Consider the following 14,426-nt stretch of genomic DNA (forward strand, 5'->3'; position numbering starts at 1 on the left):
TATATATATATTTTAAATAAAATAAGATACTATTTAATACTATTGCTTAAATATCAACCATAATATTGCAATATATTTTATGAACCGGTATCTTATCTAATGGTACAGTAGTAGTAGTAGTAGTAGTAGTAGTAGTAGTAGTAGTAGTAGTAGTAGTAATAATAATAATAATAATAATAATAATAATAATAATAATAATAATAATAATAATAATAATAATAATAATAATAATAATAATAATAATAATAATAATAATAATAATAATAATAATAATAATAAATTTATTAAACTAAATATACAGTAGTAGTAGTAGTAGTAGTAGTACTATAAGTTTATAATGAACATTTTTTTTTATTTTATATTTTTTGATTAAATAATAAAGTTTAATCATGCTTATTAAACATGTTGATAATAATAATAATAATAATAATCTTGGTTAAAAATATTATAATTATTACGTAAATTGTAACATATATACACACACATAAACACATAAATTAAAAAATTATGGAAATTATATTTAATTATTTTTTAAACCAATTAAACATATAAAAAATAAATAATTTTTAAAAATATTATATATTTATTTTCACACAATTAGATTTGATTGTTTTGATATAAATATTTTTTCAAAATTTAATAAATGTTTTTATGATTTAATTAAGTTGTTAATAAACTTAATAAACTATACTTCAAATAGTTAGTGTCATAATATTTTTTTTTGTTATCTAATATCTATAATATATATATATATATATATATATTAATATTGTATTATATAAATAAATAATTTTGTTTTTTATTAATTTGTTATAACTTATTTTTTTTATGTGTATATAAATGTGATTATTATTATAAATATTGTTTATAATATATAATTACTATAATAATAATTACATTGCACTTAAAATCCACTTTCTAAGGCTATAATCGATGAGAAAATGTCATATCATGTTAATTAAATAATAATAATAATAGTAATAATAATAATAATAATAATAATAATAGTAATAGTAATAGTAATAGTAATAGTAATAATAATAATAATAATAATAATAATAGTTAGTAATAATATTTATTAGTATTATTATTTTTTTATGAAATTAAATTATATTATTATTATATACATATTAAAAAAACTACTACTAATATAAACTTTATTGTTTTATAATTTATCATTAATTTTTTGCAGTTTAATTTGATTTTATATATATATAATTTACCTTTATAAAAAAATAATAATAATCTATTTATTTAATTATAATATACAGTACAACAATAAAAAAAAGTTATCGTTAATAAAACGTTTTTATTAATTAATTAATTTTATTATTAATGTATTACAAAATATATTAATTGTCAATGTTTTTCTAAATAATAATATTATTAATATTATTAATATATTAATACATATAAAAAATAAACTATTTTTATATAATATTTTACTGAACTTTAGAGTCAGAAATGAAATTTATTATATTTATTTAGTGATAATTATTATTTTTATTTTTTATTTATATAGTAATAAACACATATTAATTGCTATACAAAAAACAGTTAATTAATTATTGTGGTATAGATTTTATAATTATTATGATATACACACACAAATAGTAATATAATTTTTGTTGTTGTTTTATATTATATTTTTATATATAATTTTATTTATATTACAAAACACTAATATATTTTTTAACACATTTTTTATTAAAAAAATTTTTTTATATAACTTTCTATAATAGTTTTATAATCATATATGTTATTAGTTATCTGTTTTTCACTTGTATATATAAAGCAAAAATATAATTATTTTATTATTAATTATAAATATATATATATATATATATATATTTGAAAACATTTTTTTTAATTTAAAATTTAAGTATTTTTTATTTTAATAGTTGTATATATGCTTATAATATATATATACTAATAAATATTATAAACACAATTTTTTGTGTGTAATTATTAATTACCCAATTAAATTATTTTAATGTACAATTATTGATAAAAAAATTTTTCATAAAATAAAGTCAACTATATGTTATATATATATATATATATATATATATATATAATATATATATAACATATAGTTGACTTTATTTTATGAAATTTTTTTATATTATATATCATTGAAGGACAAGTTAATACTGTATAATATGTTAATTATAAATATATATATATAAATAAATGTAGTATTACAATAAGCGCACATTCATACCAACACTTTCATACAAACAATTGTATAGTTTATTATACGATAGATTACATCATGTAATTGGTAACACATAGACAACCATACATAACGTAAAATATATTTATATATATATATATCAGGGTTAAGTAAGGGGGGGTAGGGGGGGTATGGCCAAAATACCCCCCCCCCTAAGATCGAGATTTTGGGATTTTACCCCCCAGACTTTTTGACCAAATGGGAAAAAATGTCGCTTAAAAACGAGGAGAAATGACCCCCCTCCCTAAAATTTCGGCGCCGAAGGCGCCGAAAATTTTTTGAAGTTTTAAAAAATTTTAATTTTAGTGTTTTTAGTGTTTATATGTTTTTAAAATTTATATGAATCTAATTATTGATTAAAAATAAATAAAATAGTTAAAATAACGTTAAAACTCATGAAAAAATAACATAATTTTAATTAAAATATTAAACTAAAAAATCTTAAAAATTTTGAATTTAATAATTAGTATTCAGTCAGTATTTATATAAAAATAACATTAAAAAATAAAATTATATATATAAACTATGAACATTAAGTATTATTTAAATAATTAATTATGTTAAAAGTTAAAAATTATTAAAATACTAAAAATAACTCATAGTGTATCATTAATGCTTTTATCAACTATTTTTAAATCTTAAATACATTATTTTATTTTTTGTTAAAATTTAAGTTTTTGTTAATTTTTAAGTTTTTTTTATATTTTTGGAAATTTTACCTATTTTCCCGGGAACTTATACGGGAACTTATGGGAATTTTATTGAATTTACATGGGAATATTCGGGAACTTAAGGAATTTTTAGGGAATTTTCTCTTGACCCCCCCCCTTGATTTTTATTTTTGAAAAAATTGCTGTTTAAAAATGCAATAAAAATCTTACCCCACCCAATACCCCCCCCCAAGATTTTTTGAGAATTTTGTAAATTTTACCCCGGTCTACCCCCCTAAAATCCAAAACCTTGCTTAACCCTGATATATATATATATTAAGTATTTTAACATTGATAATAATTATTATAAAAATTAATTAATAAATAGCAAAAAATATAAATTATTAAAAATCACATTATATTCAATTATTTAATATAATAATTTTTTTTTAAATTGCAAAAATTAAAAAAAAATTATTATGATTATATGTATTTATAGGCATTTTTTATTGTCATTTCTATTGCTTATTAAAATTTTTTAATGTTTTGTTTTGAAAGTGTTGGTATGAATGTGCGCTTATTGTTATATAAAAAAGCAAATAATTAATAATAAATTAATCTAAACTATAAGTAAATTTGAAGTCACTGTTTATATATACTGTATTTTAAACTAATGTTTTTTATAAAATAAAATACAAATTAAATGTTATCAAAAAAAAAACAAAATTAAATATTAGTTATTAAATTTACTTAAAAAAATACTTTTACTCATTAATACAGTACATAAAGTTTCTATTATTATGATTATTATTATTTGTAATTATAATTAAATTATAAAACATAATTTGACTGTACTTTTTATATACAGTATTCATATTTATATGTATTACTAAATAACAAGTTTTATCATAATTGTGGTTAAAATGCAATTTTAAATATAAATTTAGTGAAAATAAACACATTTTTTTAGTACATTTAGTACACTGTACTATTTATCAGGGTACATTAATAATAATAATAATTATTATTATTGTCTATGAAATCTGTAATATTAAAAAAGGGTGTATAAAAGTATAAGTGTCGTTCATTTAGGACGTCCGTATATATATAATAAATAATAACTTTATTATTCACATTATTTATTATTTGTAAAACATATCTAATATAATTTTTTTAGTTATAATCATGCATGCTAATTTTTTTTTAAATAAAAAATTTAAAACTACTATATACTGTATATATTTATACTAATATATAATTTATATACCGTAATAGTGATTAACAGTATTATTATTATATACAGTATTTTATTTTTAAAAAAATATATTAATTGATCAATTAATTTTATATTATTAATATATACAACAATTAGTAATTTATTTTTTTTAGACAGCAATTAGTTAGTTAGGTAATCAACAATAATACTAATTATTATTATGATTATTATTATTATAGCCATACCTTTATTTTTAGTTAATTACAATATAATCAACCAAACAATAAGATATTTTTTTTTTTAATAATTATTATATACATTGAAAAAGTAAAATTTTATAAAAAAAAATAAATCATACATTTAACATGTGTATGTGTGTGTTATTAGTAGCAAAAAAATAAATAAATAAAATCTCATTGATGACTTTTAAATTATATATACAGTATATATATATATATATATATATATACAGTATATATTAATAATATAAAACATATACACATTTTTGTCATACATCAATGATATAATACAATATATTAAAAAAATTTTTGTTGTTTTTCAAACAACAATAGTAGTTACAAAAGTATTATTATTATTATTATTGTTAAAATAATTTAATAATATTTAACTAAAGATAGCGTAACTAATAATATAATATATAAATTATAATAATAATAATAACTACTTGTTTTTAGAAATATTGTTAGCAACCAATGGATTATATGATAAAAACTAAATAACAAATATGAGAGAAAATTATTTTCGATAATAAAAAAATTGTTTAATAATAATAATAATAATATTAATAATAAATGTTGACTTAATAAACATATATTAAATGTTTGTTGTATTTAATTGGTTCAATCAAATATGTTTTAATTATAAATATTCAATTATAATTGTTTTGTTAACCAAAAATAAATAAATAATAATAATAATAATAATAATAAAATACAACTATGTATTACAAACAAACAAAAAATTATATTATAATTATTTTTTTATTAAATAAATGAAACAAAAATCTATATGTTATAGTTATATATAAATTATATATACAGTATATTAATACTAACTATACCTTCAAAATTATACTAATAATAATAATAATAATAATAATAACTATGATTATAATAAATATTTAAACAACAATACATTACACTAAACAAGTTAATTGATCCGTAAGTTTTTTAAAAAATAAAAAAATAAAAATAACTACTAAATAATAATTATTATTATTTATATTTATATAAACTAAATAATAATAATAATAATAATAATAATAATAATAATAAAGTATTACTTCAACAACAGTAACAAATCAACGACAACAATGACAACAATAAACTAAAATAAAGTTTTTTTTTTAGTTAAAGTCATTGACACAAAAAAATAATAATTTATACATTTTGTTTGACGAGAGAGAGAGAGAGAGAGAGAGAGAGAGAGAGAGATTTAGCTTTATTTAGTTATTCAATAAGTCATTTGAAATAAAAAAATAAAATAAAATAACAAAATTAATTCAATAGTCAAAAGTCATTGTTTAGTAGTTATATAACTTTATATACAGTATTGTATATAATATTGAATTTATATTAAGTATATATATTTAAAAAAAACTATTTATTGCTATCGTATGATACAATATGATGATAATTAATAAAATTATACTAATTTAATAATAATAATAATAATAATAATATTAGTAAATGTAAAGTAGTTTTTTTTATAAAAAAAAAATGATGACTAAACTAACTATAAGTTTATAATAATAATAATGATTATAATAACCAAACCATGTGTCATATGAATCATATATTAATTAATTTTTTTTTGTGAAAATTTTGTTGTTATGTTGTTATTGAAAAACTTTTTTTTTTGGAAATAATTACATATTGATATAAATGTTAAAAAAAATTTTTGGCACAAAATTTTATATATAATAATATATAAATTTTTTTTAAATAAAAAGTTTAATTTAATTAGTAATAATAGTAATAATTGATACCAAAAAAAGCCAACAAAAAAAACCAACAAAAAAAAGTCAATACTTGAGTCAAACAAACAACAAAAAAATTGAAGAAAAAAACTTCAAATTTTTTTTTTGGTGATTCAAATGTTCACTTCAAACACCGCCGCCGCCGCCGCACACATGAGTGGCCAACGGCAACACCGGCCAGTAGTAAACGGCAATCATCTAACACCGACTACTAGTGGTCATAGACCTACTACTACTCATACAACTAGACAGTCAATTATCGGTGATATTTACCGACAGAGTCGGCACAATAGTCTAATGAAATACGAGTCCATATCCCGTAAAAATCGCCAACAATTGGAGAATCGGGAAGCGTTTAATCAATGGTCAAAAATATTGGATTTTCTACGCCGTGATCGGTCAAAGTTTGTGGACGACTCGTTTCCGCCGCTACAGCGGTCACTGTACTACAGGAACAGTAGAAATGAGTGCCGAAATTCGGTCAGTCAGTGGCTAAGACCCGAACAAGTTGTTACACGCGATAGGATGGGCAGCTATCAGATGATTCCGTGGACAGTATTTCGGACACCGCAACCATCGGACATATCACAGGGTATTCTCGGCAATTGTTGGCTACTGTCGGCACTGGCCGTACTGGCCGAACGACCCGAATTGGTACGCAAAGTAATGGTTACCAGCGACGTGTGTCCCGAGGGTGCCTATCAGGTACGGCTATGTCGGGACGGCAAATGGACAACCGTCCTAATTGATGACCTGTTGCCGTGCGATTCTAGCGGATCGCTGGTCTACTCGAAAGCAAAACGCGGCCAACTGTGGGTACCGTTCATTGAGAAAGCAGTGGCCAAACTGTTTGGCTGTTACGAAGCCCTGGTATCCGGTCGTACACTAGAAGGTATGTCCATATTGACCGGTTCGCCGTGCGATACCTATTTTCTGCAGCCGCGCGAAGTGGATCATTGCGAAGACTTGGATCCGGATATACTGTGGGCAAAGATACTCAGCTCACGGATGGCCGGCTTTTTGATGGGCGCTTCGTGCGGCTCCGGGCCGTTCAACTCGACACCCGACAGCATATTCTATGCCAAAGGCCTGAAGCCACGGCACGCCTACTCCGTGCTGGACGTTCAGTGCGCCGGCGGTAACCGCTTGATTCGGTTACGTAATCCCTGGGGTTGTCACTCGTGGAACGGCGATTGGTCTGATCTGTCGCCGCTGTGGACACCGTCGCTCAGACGCCGACTTCAGCCGAACGACGACACCAACACCGAAACCGTAGCCGACAATAGCGACGGCTGCTTCTGGATGTCCTATCGTGACTTTCTCCAGTACTTCAACGCTGTCGATGTTTGCAAAGTACGGCCAAAATGGCACGAGTGTCGTATCGATGGCCACTTTCCGTCCCGAGCCGACGATCTGAACCATACGACTATGGTTATGGTTATAGTTACCGAACCGACCGAACTGGAACTGTGCGTCTATCAGTCTAGCGATCGCCGATCGGAGGACAACAAACACCGATCCAGGCTGGATCTGGCCGTTGCTGTCTATCCGTACAATGGTATGCTCGGACCGTTGACTATGGCCAGCAATCGACAGGTCCAGAGTTTTGTCAGTTGTCATCAGATACTGGAGCCGGGAGTCTATGCTATTGTTACGATGGCTTTCAATCACTGGCATACCTGTAAGTACCGCGGTCAATTTAACTGATACCTATTGATATCAAATACTACTAACTTTCCTATTCATAAAGCACTGGTAGCTAACATATAATGTATTTAATCATTCATACAGTTGAACACCAGTTTCCCGCTAACTACCCGAACTATTTGTTGGCCATACATAGTGCACAATCGCTGCTCATTGAACGTATCAAACCGCCGAAGTATATGTTGGCCGACGCACTGATCAGCATTGCTATGGCCAGAGGCCAGAGACACGAGGTTCGGGAGTTTTTTATCTATATATCAATTCAATTAACTGTTACCCGGGATAACATACAACTAATTTAATTTTATTTTGATTGATTTGATTTAGATTGCAGTGGGCGTCACCTCCTACTGTCTGACCCAACACTGGTCAGGAATGGTAGCTGTAGTGGAAAATCGACGACCCGATGATTGGGCACAGATTGTATGCAATTGTAGTCAAAGTATAAACTTGGTGTCCACTAGGGGTACAATGACAACCATCGACAGTGTACCGCCGTTGCACAGGTAGACGATGGTCAATATGATGGATGGGTTGATAGCTAACTGTTTGTTTGTTTTTCTTGTATAGACAAGTGCTGACAGTGTTGAGCCAATTGGAGGGCAGCGAAGGTCTAGTTATACATTATAAACTGACACCGCGTTTGACCAGCGAATCGGCACTCGGCGATTGGGCTTACGGTTATGGCGGCGCCAGTGGTGGCCATAGTCAACATATACCCGATATTGATAGCACTGTCCATGAGTTGCACTCTCCCCGACCACTTTGATATGATTTATATATTATATTATATAATATGATAATCAGTATATTGTTTTATAGATTAAAAAAAATATTTAATATATATGTGTATTATAATCATATATTTATAATTATTAATTATTTATCTATCATTTATATATATAAATAATTATGACATTTATTAATTATTATAACAATTATTACATATTTATATAATTTATATAACAAATTTGAAATCATCCCTCAATTATTATTATATTAGAATTATTATTATTTTTTTTGTAATTTTTTGATAAAAAATTTTTTGTATAATTTTCTATTTACTTTAATAAATTTGCTGTTTTTATAGTTTAAATAAATCAATTTAAATCATATCAATTAAAATTAAATCGAAATATAATTGACAATTATTAATTTTAATCATTAAAATAAAACTATATATTATTTACTTTATATTTTTTTTTTAAATTGTAATTGATAATTATTTTAAGTATTAAATTTAATATTATAATTATTATTACTTTTTTCTAACAAAATTAAATTAGTTTAGTTTATAATAATTAAATAAAATAACAAATGAAATCTATTAATTTATTGAATATTAAATATATATTTAAACTTTATTTAATTAATTAATTTTTTGGTTGTTTAATAGATTTAGATTATTAAAAAAAATGTTAAAAATTAAAATGTTTTTTATTTAAAATTCTTAAATAATCTCTTTTTGTTAGTATTTTCTCTCTCTCTCTCTCTCTCTCTCTCTCTCTCTCTCTCTCTCTCTCTCTCTCTTTATCGCTATCTGAATACATTGTCTCCGTTGATGTCAACAACAAATTCATATTTTTATTTATCAATTGATAATTTTGTATTAAATATATTTTTCAAAATATTATTATTATTATTATTATTATTATCAAATAATTTTAAAATCACTTTGAATTATTGTTGAATAGTCAACTAAATAATTATCTTGATCATTTATCAATTGTGTACAATGGTGTCTATGGGGGATAATCTTCAATTAACTTAAAACCAATCTAATTGTTAATATGTCTTAAATAGTTTAGTACTAAATAGTTTCATGATGATAAATATTTTTTTTATTATTTGTGATCCAGGTTAGATTAAAAATAAATTAAATAATATAATTAATAAACATTTAAGCGATTTTAAAAATACAATATTATATATTTATTTGATTTAAACAATTGCAATAAATTGATATTTAATTGAGATAATTGCTTTAGAAATATTATTTTAGTTAAAAAATATTTATTTTAGTTACGATAAAATATGATAATTTAGAAAAATTAATTTTTACAATTTTTTATGTGTTTTGTTTTCAACAAATATCATAAAAAATATTAAATGATAAATATTTTTAAATATATTAAATAATTAATATTTTTAAATATATTAAATAATAAATATTTTTAAATATATTAAATAATAAATATTTTTAAATATATTAAATAATAAATATTTTTAAATATATTAATTAAGTGAAAATATCAAAGTTAGGAAATAACTAAATAAATAATAAAAGGTTAGTAATAGTTATTAACCAAATAATAATTAAATATATTAATTATATTAATAATATTTAGTAAAATGTAGTTTTAATTTTAATTATATTTATAAAATCTAAATATATATCTCAATTATATTGTTAAAGTTTTTATATAAAGAAATATTTCTCTAATAAATGTAATGCATTGTAAAATTAAATACATAACTATTAATAAGTGTATAATTATAATCTAACTATAAAAAAAACTAATGGATTTAAATTTGATAAATAATTATCTAAACTATTTGCACTTCAAAAATAACTATTCGAAAAAAATTATTAATAATTAAGTTTATCAGAAAATAACTAATAATAATAATAATAATCAATTAAATACATATAAAAAATAGATATCATTTCTGTTTTCAAACATTAGTCACATATTATATACTTAAAAAAATTCAATTATTAGGTGGAAATCAAAAATCTAATAACAAAACTACTAAATTATGTTTTAATTTTTTTTTTTAAAAATGAAATTATTAGATAAGTTTAAGGTTAGCCAAAAAATATCGGAAACGTTGAAAAATAAAATAAAATTATTTCATTGCGTGGATAATGAAAATATAATATTTGTTACAATTGATGATTTAGTTTATTCATTGGGAGATAACAACAAGTATTATAACAACAACTTAGACAACAATGTAGTGAATGATGAATCACCACAAGTGTTGATACAGGAGTTGTGCGAAATAGGTGTCCAACTATTCAGGTTTGGCCAGACATTTGCATTGTGTCTGACCCGTGATGGTAGTGGTGGTGACCATCGGATATATAGCTGGGGTTTGAATAGATTGGGCCAATTGGGTAGATATACCAGTGATGTCTATACCAGTAGTAGACCAGCAATGATAACATTTCCCGACAATATCGGTATTAGTGATATCCAATGCGGTGACTGTCACTCACTGGCACTGACCAGCAATGGCTGGATCTACGGTTGGGGCGATAATAGTGACGGTCAGACTGGTTGTGGACAACACTACTATCCGTTTGTTGACTGTCCGATTCGGGTTAGATTTCATCCGGATATTCAAATAAAATCCATTTACTGTCATAATAACAGTTCGTATGCTATAACTGATGATACTATTGACGGTACGGGTAGTGGACTAGTTTACTGTTGGGGTCGACCAAACAATCAACCTAATTGGTTGATTGCCAACAATTGGCAACCTAAACTGTTAGACCATCAGTTACTAACTAATATAATTGCCATAACTAATTATAATAATAATAATAATCAAATTAATATTAATTTAACTTATTTTCTCAAATCGGATGGCAGTGTCTATCAATTGGGTAGAGTCGGTGATATTGTATATAAATTACCGATTTGTATATTAAATAATAATAATAATAATAATAATATTGTCGATATCTATAGTAATTTTGTTTATAATAAATTAGATAATACTATCTATAAGATTAGCTATGATCTGAAAAATAATCTAAATTTATTAAAATTAGTTAGTTTTAATAATCTTGACTATCTATTAGCTATTGATTATCAATTAACTAGACATACAATTAATATACAAGAAAATAATAATATTAATAATAATAATAATGAAAATCTAATTATTGATATCAAAGAAAATCGAAATTATTTTCAACAAAAATTTCTAAAACACAATACATTAGGTGTGGGAACCTATGGACAGGTTTATAAAGTTGAGGACAGGGAGACTAATCAATTGTTTGCTATCAAAGAGATATTCAATGGTATACTATATTTTTTTATAATAATATATTTTTTTTGTAAAAATAAAAATTATATATATATTTTATAATATCATTTTGTTGTTTGAAAAACATATATATATATATATATATATATAGACATTAATAACAGCTATTTGATAGACGAAGTAAAAAATTTGCTAAAATTGCGTTCAAAATATGTTGTCTACTATTATGACGGTTGGATTGAATCGGACTTTCTGTACATACAAATGGAATTATGTTTGCAAAGTCTCGGAAAACTACTAGAAATAAAAGGACAGACATTTGGACGACAAGCCAACCATCGCTGTGAACAACCTATAGATTTGGTCGAGTATTACATAACCAGTCATATAATCCAAGAGCTATGCGAATGTGTCGAGTATTTGCATACACGTCAGCCGCCAGTCATACACCGGGATCTAAAACCGGAAAACATATTAATACAGATAATCAATGATAAGTCAATAGGCAATAGATTTATAAAACTATGTGACTTTGGTTTAGCCACTGAACACAACCGTTGGGTTGGAGGCCAGTCATCTGAATTACATACCAATAAAACAGGTACTCAACTATATAGGGCACCGGAAGTTAACAGAGATGCTGACGATCGTATAGCCTATAATGAAAAAAGTGATGTCTATAGTCTGGGTATTATTATTATGCAATTGTTGGACATTATTGATATAAAGTAAGTTTTTTTATTAATTATTATTAATTATTATTAATTATTATTAATTATTATTAATTATTATTAATTATTATTAATTATTATTAATTATTATTAATTATTATTTTATTTTTAATTTTTGTAAAAGTAAATGTTTGAAAATATTTAGTGACAACAATATACTGGTTTACTATAAGTATATAAAGTAATAATTTAATTCAATTTTTTTTGTATTATATTTACTTAAATGAATATTAATTTTTTGATATATTTTTATTTTTAAAAAATATTTTTAGTGACTGTTTAAATAAATACATTGATAATAAATGTTTGCCTGCTTATCTAATTGATATTGTTCATATTTTACCCATAATGCTCAATGATGACTACTATAAACGGCCCAGGTGCTCGGATATTATTAATGATAATAATATTAATAATAATATTAACATGGGTGATATTAAAAATAATGCATTGTTATTATTTAATAGATTAAATATTGCTGATGATAATATATTTAGAAAAATTTTTATGACTAAAATATCTAATATTAGTTGAATTATTTTTTTCAATAGTTTTTTCTAATTATTATTTTTATTAATAATAATATTATGTCTAAATATCTAATAATCATTTTAATAATAATAATATATTATACTTTAATAAAATTGTATTTTTCTAATTAAATTAATAAACTTTAGATTTTATTTTCAATTAATTAAATTAATTAAAATTAATAATATAATCAATTTACTTAAAATTTTCATTATTATTGTTAATATATTGATATAGTAAATAAAAGTTTAAATTTTAATTGATTAAAATAATTTAATAATTTTTTTTTTTTAAAATAGATATATAAAAATAGGTTTTTTTTAATAAATCTATTTATTTTAATCATATTAATTATTCAGATAATATTGATTATAATAATAATTTTTATCATAATTCACATAAACTTATAATAAAAAAAATCAATAACGAATTAAATTACTTAATATAGTGTCTAAAACAATACTGTTTCCATAAATACATAGTAATATCAGACAATCGGTGTCGACATTATCGGTAACGTCATTAGCGGTGTCGACATTAACGGTAACGACACTGTGTTTGTCGGCTAAATCACTACTATAATTGACCGGATAGGTAGGCAATGCTAAACTGAATGCCCATTCATACAATTCGGCTAATTGTTGGCCGGATTTAACTTTGTAGACAATAGTATTTTTTCCGTTTACTGACCACTCCATCAACGACTGGCCAAACAATGTCTGGTCGTTCAGTAATCGTTCGTACATTACTATCGATGCTTTGGCTATCTGTGCAGCTATTATACCGCTAGTTATGTTCAGCGATGTATTAACAATGTATATCATTCTGTATATATCGCATGTTTGGTTATTATTATTATTATTACCGTATGACCGGCCGGCAGGTATTCTAGCCAGTCGTCTATCGACCAACCGTTCCTCTTTGAAAACAAGTTGACGACTGTCCTCCAGTTGGGTTGATGTCAGTGGCGAATCACTGTACAGCCATTCGATGGCCAAATCAATTGACTGATAGCCAGTATAGTTGAGTGCTCTACGAGCTGTTTCCCCGTCGATACCCATATCGGTTAACTGTTCAATAAATAGTTGGTTTTCGGTTGGTAGTGGCCACTGGATGTGAGCACTAGTAGTATTGGTAGTAGTAGTAGTAGCAGTAGCAGCGGTTATAATGTTATTATTATTACTATTACTATTACTATTACTATTACTATTACTATTACTATTACTATTACTATTACTATTACTATTACTATTACTATTACTATTACTATTACTATTACTATTACTATTACTATTACTATTACTATTACTATTACTATTACTATTACTATTACTATTACTATTACTATTAC

General features: G+C 23.9%; 3 protein-coding genes across 3 annotated transcripts; 2 read left to right on the top strand and 1 right to left on the bottom strand.

Moving 5' to 3' along the window:
* The first annotated feature begins 6,104 nt into the window (after window positions 1–6,104).
* LOC128953576 (calpain-D-like) lies at window positions 6,105–8,577 on the top strand. The gene is made up of 4 exons (XM_054299070.1): window positions 6,105–7,782; window positions 7,893–8,041; window positions 8,136–8,314; window positions 8,379–8,577. Exons 1-4 carry the CDS (start codon window positions 6,219–6,221, stop codon window positions 8,575–8,577), a joined length of 2,091 nt encoding a protein of 696 aa, XP_054155045.1. The 5' UTR covers window positions 6,105–6,218.
* A 2,393-nt stretch (window positions 8,578–10,970) lies between these two features.
* LOC128953586 (calcium-dependent protein kinase 2-like) lies at window positions 10,971–12,679 on the top strand. The gene is made up of 4 exons (XM_054299081.1): window positions 10,971–11,220; window positions 11,767–11,847; window positions 11,965–12,501; window positions 12,669–12,679. Exons 1-4 carry the CDS (start codon window positions 10,971–10,973, stop codon window positions 12,677–12,679), a joined length of 879 nt encoding a protein of 292 aa, XP_054155056.1.
* An 826-nt stretch (window positions 12,680–13,505) lies between these two features.
* LOC128953596 (uncharacterized) lies at window positions 13,506–14,193 on the bottom strand. The gene is made up of 2 exons (XM_054299094.1): window positions 13,569–14,193; window positions 13,506–13,513 (listed from the first exon to the last, which is right to left on the bottom strand). The coding sequence occupies exons 1-2, from the start codon at window positions 14,134–14,136 to the stop codon at window positions 13,506–13,508; spliced, it is 576 nt and encodes a 191-aa protein (XP_054155069.1). The 5' UTR covers window positions 14,137–14,193.
* Window positions 14,194–14,426: the final 233 nt, after the last annotated feature.

The sequence above is a fragment of the Oppia nitens genome, unplaced genomic scaffold (assembly GCF_028296485.1).
Source record: "Oppia nitens isolate AA-2021 unplaced genomic scaffold, nextdenovo-longstitch-racon4-pilon3 scaffold11_pilon_pilon_pilon, whole genome shotgun sequence".
Lineage (NCBI taxonomy): Eukaryota > Metazoa > Arthropoda > Arachnida > Sarcoptiformes > Oppiidae > Oppia > Oppia nitens.